At 38.6% G+C, this 17860-nt stretch overlaps 1 protein-coding gene across 1 annotated transcript; it reads left to right on the top strand.

Annotated features, from left to right (window-relative positions):
• The first annotated feature begins 1552 nt into the window (after positions 1 to 1552).
• Positions 1553 to 17531, top strand: DIRAS2 (DIRAS family GTPase 2). The gene is made up of 2 exons (XM_065740676.1): positions 1553 to 1816; positions 16583 to 17531. Exon 2 carries the CDS (start codon positions 16622 to 16624, stop codon positions 17219 to 17221), a length of 600 nt encoding a protein of 199 aa, XP_065596748.1. The 5' UTR covers positions 1553 to 1816; positions 16583 to 16621; the 3' UTR covers positions 17222 to 17531.
• Positions 17532 to 17860: the final 329 nt, after the last annotated feature.

Here is a 17860-nt window from a genome sequence, read left to right as displayed (position 1 = left end):
TCCTGCATGCATGCTGCCATGAGCAGTACCAGGAAGAAGCCAAATCCACATCTAATATTACACGGTCTGTAGATTAAGCTTTGCTTTGCTGCAGTAATTGCAATCTTATAATACCTCGACTTTTTGCTTTCAGTATACTAATTAGCCAATCCTCTGAGCGCACAGGATTAGATTATTGCTATGGTAGGGCTGTGCCAGCAGGCTGCTCCAGCAGGCCTGTGGCTGGGGGGGCATGGCTAGGCCCGTGCCTGCTGCCTGCTGGCCTACACAACAGGGGTCAAGGCTGGTCTGCACCACACCTAGCACAAATCACTTTCTCAGGGCTTGAAGGACAGGTCATCTTGCAACCTAATGTGCTCATACATCTGCAAAATGCACATGTAAAGGAAAAACCTTTTCATTTCTGTGTCAAGCAAAACCATTAACATGATGAATGAATATTTCATGAAAACAAACAAAACAAAGTCACCATTTACCAAGAATGGCATTTAACAAATGCTGCCAGCTGTTATGGGCTGACGGCTCAACTCTTGGCTTTCTCAACAGTCACAGCAAGCCTAAAAATCATATATTCTCCGTGCTGCTGTACCTGGTACTGCATTCCACCTGTCTCTGCAGGGCAACTTCTTGTCCCCACCAGGCTGGCAGCTAGGCTGCAGGCCATGAGAAACCATGGTGCTATGAGATACCATCGCCCCAAACCATCTCTGGGTGATCTGTGACCCGTGTGAGGGAATATGAAGACTCCTGGAGCCTGCTTCTACCTTGGGGAGAAAAAGCTGTTCTGGGCATTGCTAGGAGGCTGCTTGGATATAAACAGCTGAAGAGGCATTAGAACTTGTCTCTGGATTTTTCATTTAAAAATTGCAGTTCAAGTTAGAAAAATCAATGTGCTTGCTCACTTTTCATTTGACTGTAAAAACCAAGAAAATGATTTTACACTGCTGTGTTTTACTAACACACAGAAAATTTATCTCATCTGCTTCCACTGACCAAAATGTTGAGGAGCTCTGTTGGATAATATCTGCTTTTATGCCATGCTTTTAGCACTTTTTTTCTTTTTTCTTTTTTTTTAATTTACTGTATTTCTTTTTTTCTATTTACTGTATTTTTGCAAATAAATATTGGACAAATTTCTCAGCTAATATAAATCAGCTGAGCTCCACTGATTTGGATGGAGCTATGGTGATATAGGCTCACTGGGGATTAGCCTAACCAAAGGCTCTGTAAGCTTTTTAAACTTAAAGGAGTAGGCTTGTTCCATATTTAGCTGCTAAAAATAAAAGGTAAAAAAAATATAAGATAATGAAACCTTTAGTTTTAATTACTGCATATTTGGAATGCTTGAAGTGCAAATGTAAAACTGTACTGCATTTGGGGAGAAAGTCCGAAATTTGCAGCCTGTATCACATACATATACATCCATACGTATATTCCACAGTTCTTCAGTAGGTGGCAGTTAAAAGCCTAGACGAGCTGTGCAGTCGCCATTTAGGCAGCAGCAGCAGCGGAGGCTGGAGCCAGTCCATCTGTAACAGCAGAAAGCAGGAGTGAGGCTGCAGCCCAGCCAACCGCAGCACCCACCTGGCCCCAGCACCCGGGGAGAGCGCAGAGCTGCAGTCTGGGGCAGGCAGCGGACAACGGACATCAAAGGGCTCAAGCCAGAGGAGGAGAGGATAGAGCTACAGCCCTGCGACTGGGACACACTCTCCTTTCTAGTTTCTTTCTGAGAAAACCCCACAGCAGAGAAGGCAAGCAGCTGGTACGATGACAGATATAAACTGAAGAGCTTTTGGAGCCTTCTGTTCCTTCACAGGTAATTTTCTTTCCATCACTTGTCTTCACTGCCTTATGCATAAACATAGCTTTTTAAGGAGAGTAAAGATTCTTATTATCTTCTTTGACAAAAATCCGCTGTCCTCACTCAGGAAAAATTTCAGTGGAGTTTTGCTTTAGTTACAGCTGCAGGATCTGATCCAAGTTGTTACCATAGGTAGAGAATATGGCCCATTACAAGCTGGGGCTAATACAGAAGCCAGAAACCTGTCACACGCATACTGACCAGCTTAACAGCACTATTTTTCTGTTTATTGGGATGCTGGTCATGGCTTTATCACTTTTTATTTTTTTAAACTGCCTTTCGTTAAAACTAAATGTGCTGAATTTTGTCCTACTTATAACTGCCATTGCAATGACGTTAAGGGAGGTTTTTTATTTTCTTTTTAAAAATTCTTTAAAGTTAAAGCTATATTTTGCCTTACCATTTTACTTTACGTTTACCTGAGGAAAGAACGCAAAAATATTGTGGGTGTCTTTGAAATAAACACAGCATTTCAACATTCACCTTACAGGTGAACAATATTTTGTAGATTGTGTCGTTCTCAACTGAATTAATAAAAATAAATCATGAGGGGCTATTCACAATTGTCTTATTAGTGACAGGAATTTAGAGTTGACAGTACTTCCTCTCTTGGTAAAATGTGGGGTGTTCTGAATGCTGCAGCACTCAGTTACAGCTGGTTGAGCTCAGGCTGACCAACAAGATTTGAAGTGTTTCATTTTTACAGAATTTCTGAATCTCTTCTTTTTATGTGTGGTTGATCATACGTGGATGTGTAATACCTGTTTATGAATGCACACATTTGCACATGTGTCATGTGTGCAGTTGTGTACCTTTTTGTATAAATGAAGCTGTTACAACTGGTTGTTGTTTCACTTTTTCCAGGATTTATACTTTACTGTACCTGGAATGTTTTCAGATTGGTTAAAATGGTTAATTCTGAGTCAGACTTTGGTTACTGTTTTTTCCTCTTTTCTGGCTTCACTCCTATTTCAAGAGCTGCCTGTGGGGGGACCCAGCTGTGCTTACCAAACACACTAGAGCCCAGTTCTCACAGAATGACATCTGTGCCATTCTTCAGGGGCTACGAAATAGCTTCATGTTTCACAGTACCTCTTAAAATTGCACAATGCATTTGTAAAGCTTTTTGCACGAAGAGCTGTCCAAAATCGATGGGCCCATGGAAATGAAAGTCTGGGAAAATGATTGCAATATACAGCCGTCTTCAGCCCTGCAAAAATCAAAGAACAAATGGGTATAAATGGGATGTGAATATACTCAGGATGGATGGTTTCAAACCATTAGAGCACCAACTGACTGAAATTACTTTCTTGTTGAAGTAATAAAAAGAAGAAGTTTTGCATCAGATGGAATTCAGTGGAAGAGATTATGAAATTGTTAGGTGCAAAAACATAGACTTGGATTTGTTATTCTAGAAAGTCTCTTTCACTGCTTAGTACTACTCTTGCCATTCACTAGAAGTTGCCTACACTGAAAATCTCTTTGCAAATGGGTCACACTATTTTGAAGCACAGTTATCCACATGTCCCATAACAAAACCAAATGCAAGCATATTTTTCTTCTAGGTTTTGCTGCACCTTTGTTTGAACAACTGTAGCACTACAACAGATACAGAAGCCCTGATGTCAGACTGAATGACCCCCTTCTTATAGTGCAGAGCAGGTATTTATGGAAGATTGGAGTTCAGAAAGTCCCTCCTGCCCAAGTGTTCAGTGTTGTATTATACCAGCACTGTAGTCTTTTATTATGAAAACAAACAAACAAACAAACAACAAAAAACAACCAACAACCAAGCCTCCCAGAGTGGATAAGATGTTCTGTCACTGCTGATTCTGAAGCTGCTACTACTGCTGGTCCTAGTTTCCTCTGAGTTTCAACTGAAAACTTCACTTTTTTGCTAACCAATACATGTCCCTGTAAAGATCCCACCACCGTGTGTGAAAATTAAAGACCCACCTTTACACTGTGAAAGAGCATACCCTGTTCCCTCAGGTGTAGCTGTAAAAACTATTCTGGCTCAGAGATAATCTTTACAGAGGAGAGTGAGTGCATTCAACTCTGTTTTCCCTTTTCTTCTACTTAATTTTCTTTTTAATCAAATGCTTTACTTTTGTTTTTCCTTCTGTATTGTTTTTATTCAAGAGAACATAATTAAATTGGATTGCTCTCAATTTGCAGTGGCTCTCAGTAACTATTCTGTAATAATTAACTAATCAGATGCATTTCAGTCTTCCAGGTTCCAGGTGGCATGTGAGCATCAGGCTATTTATAAATGGAAACTGAAACAGAATGTACTGATTAATTGTCAATATTACATACTAGAATAAAGTAAAAAAAAAAAAAAGTGAAATAGAAATACAAAATATCAGAAATATTTCCCTTTTCAGATGGACAGTTTTCTTACAGGAAATATATATATATATATATATATATATATATATATATATATTTAAATGTGTATTTAAATATAGACAACAAACCAAGGAAAATGTATTCTGAAAGTTCATTTTTAGTTTCCACTCAAACAGAGGTTTTTAAGTATCAGCAAAGAGGTCTTTTCACTACACTGTTGGTGTTGAAGTAAAATAAAAATATGTACAATTTATCTTATTGTTGCAAAGCCAGTGATAAAAGATCATGACAATTCAACTGTATGTATAAATTGAAACAGAGTGTATTTTCTTTCATCTTTTTGAGAAAACAAGCAAAAAACTGATTACTGTGTAATTCTTCGTACGAGTATCAAAAGAAGAAAGCAAAATGTCAAAAAAATGGGTGTCAGGATGTGACATACTTTTCCATTCACACTGAAGTCAGGAGCACTTCCTTTTGAGTAAATTCAAGCTGAATGTCAAACTTATGATTATGAGATCAAATTTTGAGCCTCTGATTTCTCTGACTGTGCAGAGATCTCCCTCACCATGACTTCAAGTAAAGGAATTGGTTTAAGGTGAATTAGGGTAGATGTCAATGAAATCCTCAGACTTTTAATGTCACTGTTTGAAATCTGTATGTAGGAAACCAGTCGTATGAAAAGAGCAGATACATTCCTGGCTTACAGATGTTTCCCTTCCAATATAAGTTCAGTAATTCTACCTTTAAATAAATGTGAAGCTAGGAAAAGGAAAATTACTCTCTTTTACTGATTTTTATATTCTTCTCTCAAAATATTGACTGTCTGTTCTGAAAAAGTAATATGTGTAATTGTTTAAGAAAATACACTTTACTCTTTTACATCAGCAAATGGCACATTATGGACAGCAAATACATTCTTGTGAAAACTTAGAAACTACCATCACAAGTATTCATTTTTTTATCACACCCTACATTTATACTTTAGTTGCCACTTTCCGAAGTTTTTTATTCGCTATTTCTGGTGAAAACACAAACTTCTTCCTGGCACATGGAACCTTACTGACAACAGAACTGCACTGTATATTCATTGGTCAGGTATCTTTTCAGGTCCTGAAACCCATTGCATTAATCTATTCACAAGTTCTTGCCTGCAGTTGAAACATGTATTTCATTGACTGGTAGTGTTTTTGGACAGCTTGCTGTGCACAGCAAAAGCAAAGCAGATGATACCCTTGGTTAGATCTAATTCACATTGTTTCAAATGGGGATTTAGTCTGTATAAGAGTATCAGAGGTATCTCAGTGATCAAGATAGCAATCACTACAGGTATGGCGAGAAAATGTTAACAGTAAGAGCTATATACTCTTAAACAAGTCGTCAACCCTTGATCTTTGATGATTCTGCTCCTGTAGAAATGTTTAAACAGTCTGAAGTTTACAAGAGGGAATTGAGGACCATGGAGGAAAGGCAAAATGGACATTGGTCTTTGTACAGTTTTTTCTACTTACCAGAAAGCATCTTCCAATGACACACACACTGTTATATGCAAACCTGTACATTTATATGCCTGTGTTTTTATCAAGAATTTACAGTATCTGGGAATTGACAACCAAAGCATTTAGAGCCAAATAATTACATAGGAAATTTTGGTTCTGATTTTTGTTTTGTTGTTGTTTGTAGTTTTATAACATTCTTCATTCAGGAAAACTTTAAGCCCACACATCTTTCTGTTAAATACAGAAGAAAAGGTTACTTTTTGAGGGCTAGTGGACATCTAGAGAGGTAATCAGACCTCATTTGCATACGGAGCATTCTGCTTTTAAGAAACAGGCGGACTGAGATGAGACTGAGTCCTCAACTGTGCAAATATTTGTATGAGTGGAACATTTCAATGAAAAGTTGTATAGCTTCATCCAGTGGCATTACAGTTTGAAAAGTTAATATATAAAATTCTAATTTTTTCTTTACTAAGACAGATTAAATCCATGGAATAAAACCTACTTGACTGTTATGATGGTGGGAAAAATCAAATAAAAGTGAATCAGTCCCATAGTGATTTAATATCATGCTGTTATCTCAACATTTTTATTGCTATGTGTAAATTAACAAATTCCTATTGACATATAGACAAAGATTTTTAAGATTTCTCAGCAACATTTGTCTCTGAGCACTTAAAATATTAACATACTGCTTTACAAAGTACTTCAATGGATAAATAAATTTAAAAGCAGTTTTGCTTATGTGAAGTATCTAACATGCCAAAAATAAAGATGAGTGCAGATATTGGTTTTTTGTTTGTTTGTTAGTTTTAATTTTAAGGTTACCTAATTACCTAATCCACTAACTTGATAACTATTATCAGTCCATCATCAGTAAACTTATCATTTAGTATCTTTTCTGTTTGTGTGAGTGAGGAAGACTTTTCACATGGTAAGCAGTTTCAAAGATGATGGTAACAGTTCAGGCCTGTTTTTCAAAGGTTAGTGCTGACAGGTCTTTGGACAAAACAGAACAAATCATTTAGGCATACTCACGATTATAAAGATTTTTGTTGGATCAGGCCTAGTATCTTCTACATTTTGTGACATAAACCCAATGTACAAAGGGAAATAAACTGAAACGTCCAGACAATTCATTCTTCTGTCATCAGTCTTGCCTTCTTCAACACAAGAAACCTGTTCATTTAAGCACAATTATAGATATATGTACTGCATGTTGTCCCTATAGAAAACATCTAATTCTCTCCCCTTTCTAGCTTCTTCTTGCCTAATGCAACTACTACAAGAATCTCTGCCAGATATTGGCCCAAGAGCTGGTGAGGACTTTCTTAGTGTTATAGTGCAAATCTAGGTTCTTTGCTTCAACAAGAGAAAACAACTGCTAGACCCACTTGATACAATAATTTATAGGGATGATGAAAATGTGACAATTTGCTAGAGCTGAGTATGGCACCTTTGGCCATAGTGTACAGGGTTGATTTTAAATGTACATTTGATATTCCTGAGAAAATATCTGCAAATATAAAACAAAACCATCACAAATTAAGCAGAATTAAGGCAAACTACAAATGTGCTCAGAGAACCTTCCTAGAAAAAAAAGTTAAAAAATATAAAATAATCTACAGTGAGTAGGGAAGGGACAAAGAGGAGATAGCTGGGCTCTTCTAAATGATGCCCAGTGCCATGGCAAGAGGTGACGGCTGTGATCTGAAATACAGAATGTTCTCCCTGAACACTAGAAAACACTCTGCTATGTGGCTGGCAAAACACACACAAGTTGCCCAGAGATGCTGTGGGGTCTCTTCAGAAGCTGCCAGGACATGTTCCTTGGCAACCTCCTCTGGGTGTCCCTCCTGGTGTGGGAGTTAAGGCAGGATGATGACTCAGAACTTTGGTTTTTTTTTTAATCCTTCTGGCTCATGTTAAATTAGTCTTGTTCTTCTCTCAGACTGTATTTGAGAACAACTGGCTGTCACTGTCTACTATCCAGTGTTTTCACTGACTCTGAAAATAAATTTGCAATTCCAAAAACCTCTGTTCAGTCATATGTTTTTTTGGAGGCATCAGTTGGTAACATCTCCACAGATCTCAGAGAACTAGATTGCTTTAACTATCTAAGTTGAATGCTCTTTCATCAGCATAACTTGTTACACCCTAAAATTTTCACATAATTAGTAGCTGCTGCATCTACTGACCTGCCAAAATCACTGATTTTCTTAATCTTTCCTATGTTCAAGAGCCTTCCTATGTCATGAATGCTGTATATGCATACTTTGGAAACAGTATTCAACTAGATCACAGTTAAGCCCATCTTAAAAAACAATTGAGAACATCTCATTTTAAGTACTTTCTCAAGGAATTTCCCGAAGCGGGACCTTAGAGGCCTCATCAGCAGAACTCATTTCCTTATCATGATTCACATAAAAATTATGTAACTTACTTTGGTAATCTCTATGTCAGTCCTTCACCATTCAGTGCTGGGAATCTTGAAGTACAGATAGTCTTCACTGATTTTGTAATATGGCCTTTATTTTGAAGAAACATTTGTCAATATCATGCAGTGCTAACTGAGATCTTTGTTTATGTTTATCAGTAATCAGTGAGTAGCTGAATAAATTCTGGTCTTGGAGGGAGTCCTTACATGAGCTTTCAGACTAATTTAAAAAATGAGCTATAATTGTGAAGCAACAGAAAAACTAGTGCTCGAGATCCAGAAGTTCCTAGAAGCAGCTAGATTAAACTATCAGTTTTTCAACAGCAAAACTGTCATTCCTGAAGATAATAAGCTACCCCTCGGAGTTATCAGTAGGTGGAACTGCTATGGGCAAATAAACCTTTTTTTAGAATAGCTGCAAGATGTTATCTTAAAAGTCCACTGGAAATGGGAAGACCAAAAGACATCTTAAAGATACCTGGCATTACATAAACACATTGAACAAAATACAGCCTGTTGTTATCTTGAAATTATGTAACTGATTTCTTTGCATTTCAAGACTTTGTTTTGTTTGGAAGAAGCTATGGTCCAAAATAATTCCCTATAATTTTGTCTTAAAATGGTATTTTAAAAGTTGTAACAATTATGAGTAAATAGTGTTTAACTTAATGTAATTTTATTTAATCTATTTTTTATGATATCCAACTGTATGCTAACTACTTAGAAAAGTATCAGGATCTTAAACTCAAGTGCAAGGAATTCACAAAGTTATAAATAAACATTCTGAAAACAAGCCAAGACTTTCTAATGAAAATTTTGGGAAAGAAAGCAGTATTGCTCTGGATGTCCAATAATTTTATTAGTTTTACTAGTACTGTTAATCCATGTATAGGTATTTGTATTGTTGTTACTTGGTCATTTGTCCTATTTTATGTAAATGTAATGCAAAAATAGAAGGAGTTTTGAATAACTACTTATCTGTGACCAAGGCTGTGTTCAAGTATCAAACAAAACATCAACAGCACAAAATACTCATCTCTGCTTTCAAAGATAGCAAGAACAAAATCTGACAAAAAAAAAAAAAAAAAAAAACATAAATATTGCTGACATAAATCAAATGTTACAACAGTCCTGCAGTGAAGAAATCACAATTTACTCAGCTGATCATCAAGAAGTATGCTTTCAAAGAACATTTTGTTCTGCACAGGAATAAAAAAGTGCTTTCCAAATGCACTAGAACCTTATGTTGCCATGAAAAGCTGTTTAGAATGCCTTTTGAAGCTGTTTAGTCTTTGAATATGTGAAGATTTTCATTGATAAGAAAGTCTAAGCAAGTACAGAAAAGCAAAAAAGAATAGAAAATATAGTATTGTTCTAAAAGATGGAAATACCAATAGTATAAAATCCCCATTCTTTAAGTTTATATTCATTGGCAAACACTGTGATAATACTCTCACAGAAATACTTTCCTGTAGACAGGTAAAAATTCCTTTCAGAATCCTTTTTATCTCTTCATTTGTAATGTTTATCTTTTTCACCTTTGGTGTCACCATAAACCATGCTTAAATCCACTGTATCTCTAACAGCATTTTTTACTATTGTCCAGTGTGTACCATTGCAAAGTGGTATCACTAAGTAGCCTTATGGATTGTTATTTTATGTTGCTGTAAGGTTTTAAACCAAAAGGATTGCTGAAACTTCATTGAATTTTCATCATAACTGTGAGAATACAGAGACATTTTCTTAGTCTTAATAAGCAAATAAATAAATAAAGCTGATTGACATGAGATGATTTTGCCAGAGGAAAAAGAGCTTTCAGGAAATTAATACAGAGCATCTGACAATTGCTATATTGTATATCAAGCTGACACGTCGTAAATGCTCAAGAATTGGGTCAAAGCCTCTGGCTCCAGATAACAGCTATTAGGATCACATTTTTTATAAAAATGAGCGGTGCCCTAAAACATACAATCTAGCCAGTTTGAAAGAAATTTGCAGTGTGAATTTGTATGGAGTTCTAACAGTGCAACATGGTGAAAACATGTTGCAACAAAACCAAAAGATCTGGTAGATCTGAAGCCAGTGCCTTTTTCTTAACTGCTTTCAGTTATAATGGAGAAGATTTTACCAGCGCTGGTGGTCTATATGGTCATAGAATCATTGAACCATTGGGGTTGGAAAAGACATCTAAAATCAAGTCCAACCATCAGCCCATTACCACTGCACCCACTTAATGCCATATCTACATGTTTCTTCAGTGCCTCCTGGGACAGTAATACCACCACCTCCCTGGGCAGTTTGTTATAATACTTGATTATTCTTTCTGAGGCAGTTTTTTTCCCGAGTATTCAACCTAAAACTCCCCTGGCACATCCCTCTCATTCAGTTGATAGATACCTGGAAGAAGAGTCCAGCTCCCACCTCACCACAACCTTCTTTCAGGTAGTTGTAGAGTGTGGTAAAGTCTCTCTTGAGTCTCCTCCAGACTGAACAATTCCAGTTCCTTCAGCCTTTTCTCATAAGACTTGTGTTCCATATCTCTCACCAGCTTTGTTGCCTTTCTCTGGACATACCCCAGGGCCTCAGTGTCTTTCTTGTACTTGAGAGGACCAAAACTGAACACAGTACTCAAGGTGTGGCTTTAACAGTGCTGAGTACAGACGGATGATAACTTTCCTGCTCCTCCTGCTGGAAACAGTATTTCTGACACAAGTTAGGATGCCATCTGGGCACACTGCTGCTCATGCTCAACTGTCTGACAACTAAAACCTCAAATAGTTTTTTGGCACACAGGTTTCCAGGCCCTCTGTCCCAGGCCTGCAGCACTGCATGGGGTTTTTGTAACCAAAGTGCAGGACCCAGCACTTGATCTTTTTGAACTTAATTCCCATAGTCTCACTTGGAAAAGTTGATTCTCCTTCTTTTTATAATCCCATTCTAAATACTAGAAGGTCTCAATGAGGGCTCCTTGTAGCCTTGTCTTCTTCAGGCTGAGCAAACCCAGTTCCCTCAGCCTGTCTTCATAGGGGAGGTGGTCTAGCCCTATGATCATCTTCACCATCCTTCTCCAGACCCTCTCCAACAGCTCCATATCTTTTCTGTATTGGAAGCAGGTCTAGATGCGGTATTCCAGTTGGGGCCTCACAAGGGCAGAATAGAGAGGGACAATCACCTTCCTCACCCTGCTGGCCACCCCTCTTCTGATGTAGCCCAAGATACCATTGGCCTTCTGAGCTGCAAGAGCATACTGCTGGTTCATGTTCAGTTTTTCATCCAACAGGATCCTCAAGTCCTTCTCCACATGAATTCCTTCTCCACAGGAATCTCCTTCTCCACTCTCAAGGAATTCTTCTCACAGTATATATACATATCTGGGATTACTCCAACCCAAGTGCAAAATGTTGAACCTCATTAGGTTCACATGGCCCCATCTTTTATATTTTTCAAAGTCTCTCTGGTTCATATCCCTTTCTTCTAACATGTCAACCACATCACTCAGCTTGGTGTCATTGGTAAACTTGCTGCACTAGCAGACCATTTCCAGGAAAGAGAGCTAAGTCAACAGAAATATATGAGGATGCACTAATTTGTAAGTGACTAATTGAAAAGGAAGGACATGGATATATGTAATCTAAGAAGTAATTAAGTAAGGACAGTTTTGTTAAACCTGGCACTTCAGAGATGCTAACAAATTTTCACCTATGTGTAAACACAGTGAAAGAAGCAACTGAGTCCTTATTACACAAAAATTCTTAAATAAGTCAATCCTTGAGTGTACAAAGCAACTGCTGTTTTCCATGCACAAAATATGAAATGGACAGATTTTCAGGGTATGGATAAGTTAAGATACCATTTATCTGAAAATTTATTCTTCTTTCAAGTTCATTTTTCCATACTCACATTTATCAGAATACAGAAAACTAATTAAACAACGTAGACTTTACTCGGTTCTCTCATGTGTTTAAGATAATATACTTTAAGACAAAGAAAATCAATAAATTTACAGGGCAGAGGAAAACACAAAGGCATTTCTGGTTGTAAGTACACAATGATCACAGAATGATTTTCACTGCAGAAGAATCTCTATCTGGAGAGAATATATCCATGTAGTAAAAATGATCTATGTAAGTCTTTTTGCTGTGTGATTTAAAATCCATGCTTAAGCATTCTTATTTGCTCCAAAAAAATAAATCATTCTGTATACTGCTATCACTGATGAAATTTAGGACCCGTGCATGGGGCAGACGAATCTCTTGCAGCAACCTAGGATGAGGACTGCTGGAAATATGGGGGTAACTCTACAGAAAAGGCTCTGGAACCATGGTAGGCAGCAGTATGAGCAGTCACCTTGACCACAGTGAAAGCACACTGTTTTTTGTGCCATAAAAACTGGAGCATATTGAGTTAGTCTTTAATTTTACTTTTTTTCTCATTGTGTTTTGCTGCTTTTTATAGTTAAATGTATTTTTTTTCTCATCATCCTGTAGTTCCTAGGCTTCATGTTATATCATTGTGCAACACTTGAGCTACTTCAGAGGTGAAATATCCATGGTTTTTTTTTTCTCTTCCTTTCTTGTTCATAGAAATAATAGAATTGTATCTCTAACGTTAGTTCATTCTCTGCAGTCACCTATGACTCTAAGCTCTATGACTGTTCTCACTTTGCCTGTCTGCAGCTGTTTTAGGCATAAGTTTATTCTCAGTGGCATAGATTCCTGCTAGCTTCCTCCGTTCTCATTTCTTGCTGGCTACTTTGATTTTGTTTTCTCAACAGCCTGAGAAAAAAACATTTTCCTTTTTTTCTCAGAGGTCTTTCCCTCTTATTTAAAAACATACACTGATGTTTTCTATGACAGTTTTGTTTCCTGAATTTGGCTGTCAGATAGAAACAGTTGTGCCTCAGGATAAACACCCTTACTTATTAGTCTTTCCTGTATTTAATCTGTTCTCTAAGAGTGACAGTGACTGAAGCATGGGAGGGATAGAAAGGCAAAGCTGCCTTCTGCCTGAAGCCAGAATGGGTGGGTAGAGATGTCACAATTCTTCACTGTGCCTCTGGATCAGCATCCTCCATTGCACTGGTTATTCTGCCTACAGCATGGCAGATGAGGAAATTTCCAACACATTGTGTAAAGACAGATGTTTTCAGCTTACTCAAACATAAGAATTAAGAAAGAATAGGATGCCCTGGACAGGAAGGAAAGCAAAATCAGAGTATGCTTGAACAGAAAAATGAAGACATTAGTGCAGCATGGGTAGGCACGGCTTTAATCTAACTGTACAGGCAGAGATAGCATTGAAGATGAAGAAGCATAGAATTCTGCATTGCTGGCAACTGGTATAAGGCTGTGGGGGCTGCAAGCTGTACATCTGTACCACTATAACAGCACTGCTATTTTTCCTCTGCTAGACAAATAAATAGTAACCTAAAATTCTATTCCACAGCACAACCACTCCTTCAGCTGCTGTGAATAGCTTAAAGGCTTTCCTTACTTAGTAAGGAGCCCCTTGGGTGTCCTGGATTAGCTACTATTTAGGCAACATTGCACCTTCAGTCCTATCTGGGGCACTTGGACAAGGGAATGGTATTTGACTAACAACCTTCCCTAATAAATAAGCTCATTTTCCTCTGAACAAACAAGTGTTCAAAAAATTATGCAGTTTGTCCCACATATTTATAAAACACTATATCTAGCTTTGGCCTCAAAAGCATGGACATCCTAGACTCTCTTTACTTCTTATGGTTCATTTGTTTAGTGTTTATTTACTTAAATCTCACGGAGCAAAAGAGAGACTTGTACATGCTGTGTACTTAATGAGCTGCTACTAGTATAAAAACAAATTCATTTTCACATTCATTTTAATTAATTCTAGCCCAACTATGTTGGGTGAGAAGCCTTATCAGTTTGATTATTTAATAATAATTACAGTATTTGTGGTGTCAGTGTTTACAGTTAGTTTTTCTCAACTGTCATTTGCTTCGGGTATCACAGTGAACATTGACATATGCATTTACTATACCTGACAGTATGCACTTAAAAATGTTGTGAAGATGACTGCACAACATTTCTGATAAGCTTAGCAATCAAATATCATCTACTGTGAAATAAACATTAGAATGAAAAAGTGATCCGAACATGGACTATCTCAGATTATCAAACTGTACTCTTTGACATGAAATGAAAATGGAAAAATGCATCAGAGTGGGCCACACACTCTCGAAGTGTTGAAAAGAAAGCATACTTGATGCTAGCAAGGCATTTGATACTGTCTCCCATGACATCCTTATAATAAAGCTGAGGAAGTGTGGGATAGATGAATGAACAGTGAAGTGAGTTGAGAACTGGATGACTGGCAGAGCGCAGAGTGTTGTCGTTGGTGGTGCAGAGTCCAGTTGGAGGCCTGTAACCAGCAGTGTCCCCCAGGGGTCCGTGCTGTGTCCAGTTTTGTTCAACATCTTCATCAGTGACCTTGATGAGGGGATAGTGGCCACCCTCAGCAAGTTTGCTGATGGTACGAAGTTGGGAGGATTGGCTGACACGGCTGAAGGCTGTGCTGCCATTCAGCAACACCTGAACAGGCTGGAGAGCTGGACAGTCAGAAACCTGATGAAATTTAACAAAAGCAAGTGTAGAGTCTTGCACCTAGGGAGGAATAATTGAATGCACCAGTACAGGCTAGGGGATGTCCTGCTGGAGAGCTTTGTAGAGGGGGACCTGGGTGTCCTGGTGGACGACAGGTTGACTATGAGCCAGCAGTGTGCTCTCATGGCCAAGAAGGCCAATGGCATTCTGGGATGCATTAAAAAGAATGTGGCCAGCAGGTCAAGGGAGGTGATCCTCCCTCTCTACTCCACCCTGGCGTGGAGTCATCTGAAGTACTGTGTCCAGTTCTGGGCTCCCCAGTATAAAAAAGACAGGGATCTCTTGAAAAGAGTCCAGCAGAGGGCCACAAAGATGGTGAAGGGCCTGGAGGATCTCCCCTATGAAGAGAGGCTAAGTGAACTGGGTTTCTTTAGCCTTGAGAAAAGATGACTGAGAGGGGACCTGATGCAGGTTTATAAATATCTGAGGTGTGGGGGACAAAGTGTCAAGGCCAGACTCTTTTCAGCAGTGTGTGGAGACAGGACAAGGGGGAATAGGCAGAAACTGCAGCACAGGAGGTTCCACACGAATGTGTGCAAGTTCTTTATGGTGAGGATGACGGAGCACTGGCAAAGGCTGCCCAGGAGGGTTGTGAAATCTCCTTCTCTGGAGATATTCAAGACCCGCCTGGATGCCTACCTGTGCGACCTGGTGTAGGGAACCTGCTTTGGCAGGGGGGTTGGACTAGATGATCTCTTGAGGTCCCTTCCAACCCCTATCATTCTATGATTCTATTGCTGATCAATTATATAATCATAGAATGATAGAATCTTTAGAGTTAGTTGGAAGAGAACTTGAAAGTCATCCAGTCCAACTCCTTGCAATGAACAGGGGCATGGCTCAGCTAGATCAGTTTGTCCAGGTTTGATCCAGCATTGCCTTGAAAATCTCCAGGGTCAGGGCATCAACCACAACTCTCAGCAACCTGTTCCAGTGTCTCATGACCCTCACTGTAAAAGACCTTTTCCTTATATCTAACCTAAATCTGCACTCTTCAAGCTTGAAGCCATTTCCCCCTGTTCTGTCACCATGAATCCTGCTGAAGGGTCTATCTTCTTTCCTGTAGCTCCCCTTTAAATATTGAAAGGCCTCTATCAGGTCACCTTGAAGCTTTCTTTTCTCCAGACTGAACAGCCCCACCTCTCTCAGCCTGTTCTCATAGGAGAGGTGTTCCATCCCTTCCATTTTTTTGCCCTCTGTGTGCACTCCAACAGATCTACGTCTTTCCTGTACTGAGACACATCTGGATGCAGTACTCCAGGTAATCTGGAAATATGTTCTACAAGTCATGGAGACACATTGTTGAGGGGCACTCTAGGTAAAATCTCTAGCTTCTGAAGAGATGGCGTATTTAGAGTGATGGAATGATAGATGGGCTGGATGACCTTAGTAGTCTTTTCCAACCTTAACAATTCAGTGATTCTGTGACTGTTATATAGCAGTGTGTCTTAACAATGATTTGAGACTCATTATTTGGATACAAAGGAGTAGTTCAGTCTCAGTTCAGCTCAATTTTTTCAGGACACGGCCATAATGAAATACCAGTTCTCATATGCAGCTTTTTGCTTTGGTAATGTTAGTCCAGTAGGAATACTACTTAAAATCACAATGTTCATTTTAAGTAAGTGATGAAGATAGTAATTGTTACTTATCTAGGCCAGACTGAAGCTCTGCAACATGCATAACATCACTTCTACCACATTTATGTCTCTTACTGGGAAAGATAAGTGCAATCCCTGAAATTAACAAAGACGTTAATGCAGTTGTTTTTTGTTATTTTCTTTCCTAGATTTTCCCCTCTAGCTGAACAACAGACACACTGAGAAACATGCCAGAGCAAAGCAATGATTACAGGGTTGTTGTGTTTGGGGCTGGAGGAGTTGGCAAAAGTTCTTTGGTCTTGAGATTTGTGAAAGGCACGTTCAGAGAGAGCTACATCCCCACCATTGAAGACACCTATCGGCAGGTGATCAGCTGTGATAAGAGTATATGCACTTTGCAGATAACTGACACTACAGGGAGCCATCAATTTCCAGCCATGCAACGTCTTTCTATTTCTAAAGGACATGCTTTCATTTTGGTTTACTCTATCACCAGCCGACAGTCATTGGAGGAACTTAAACCGATCTATGAACAAATATGTCAGATCAAAGGAGATGTAGAAAGCATTCCAATAATGCTGGTGGGGAACAAAAATGATGAGAACCAAAATCGAGAGGTAGACAGCAGTGAAGGAGAAGCCATGGCCAAGAAGTGGAAGTGCGCCTTCATGGAGACCTCTGCTAAGCTGAACCACAATGTGAAGGAGTTATTCCAAGAGCTGTTGAACTTAGAGAAACGCAGGACTGTGAGTTTACAAATTGATGGCAAAAAAAGCAAGCAGCAGAAAAGGAAAGAGAAGCTGAAGGGCAAATGTGTACTAATGTGAAACTGGAGTCTGTCATGCATTCTCACATGTCTGATATTCTCTGCATAAAGCCTATACACAGCAAACAACCACAAAAGATCCTACTTATTGGTATCTGTTTTAAAACAAATATTTGGAATTTTGAAATAAAAAAAAAGTTATTGTTGTTACTACAAAAAGAGTCAACAATTGGAAGAATTGTGCTCTCTAGCTACCAGTGAAAAATTCAGGACAAGAAAAATCGGCCTTAGCATACTGTGGAAGACTTAGAAATCAACATCATGATATTTATATTCTCGCATAACTACAGTGTATAATGCTAGAAAGAAAAGAAAAGAAAAGAAAACAAACAACAAATGTTCATGCTAGGATATGTAACTGCATGCTGGATGAAGTTATCATACCCTTCAAGAGTGCTGTGGACAAACAGTTCTGTGCAATTTTCAGTACCGACTGCTGAGATAGTGTGAATAAAGTAATAATCTCACATCTGCCAAATAAGCTGTTTCTCACCAAAAGGAAGTATGAGGGTCACACAGTTAAAAGAAATGGAGTTTCTCTCTACCTCCCCAAGCATGACATGTCTTTCCTCTACCCATCAATCCAGGAATGACCTGCAGTTTTGACCCCAAGTTATTCCAGATGAGAAGATGCTTGCTG

Source organism: Cyrtonyx montezumae, unplaced genomic scaffold (assembly GCF_038088225.1).
Source record: "Cyrtonyx montezumae isolate F1298 unplaced genomic scaffold, pur_monq_1.0 scaffold_29, whole genome shotgun sequence".
In the NCBI taxonomy this organism is placed as follows: Eukaryota; Metazoa; Chordata; class Aves; order Galliformes; family Odontophoridae; genus Cyrtonyx; species Cyrtonyx montezumae.
Note: the sequence above shows the minus strand (reverse complement) of the source record. Positions and strands in the feature narration are given on the sequence as shown.

Bases quoted from the DNA above. Each gene is read 5' to 3' on its own strand.
- DIRAS2 (XM_065740676.1), top strand. From the start codon at position 16,622: ATGCCAGAGCAAAGCAATGATTACAGGGTTGTTGTGTTTGGGGCTGGA.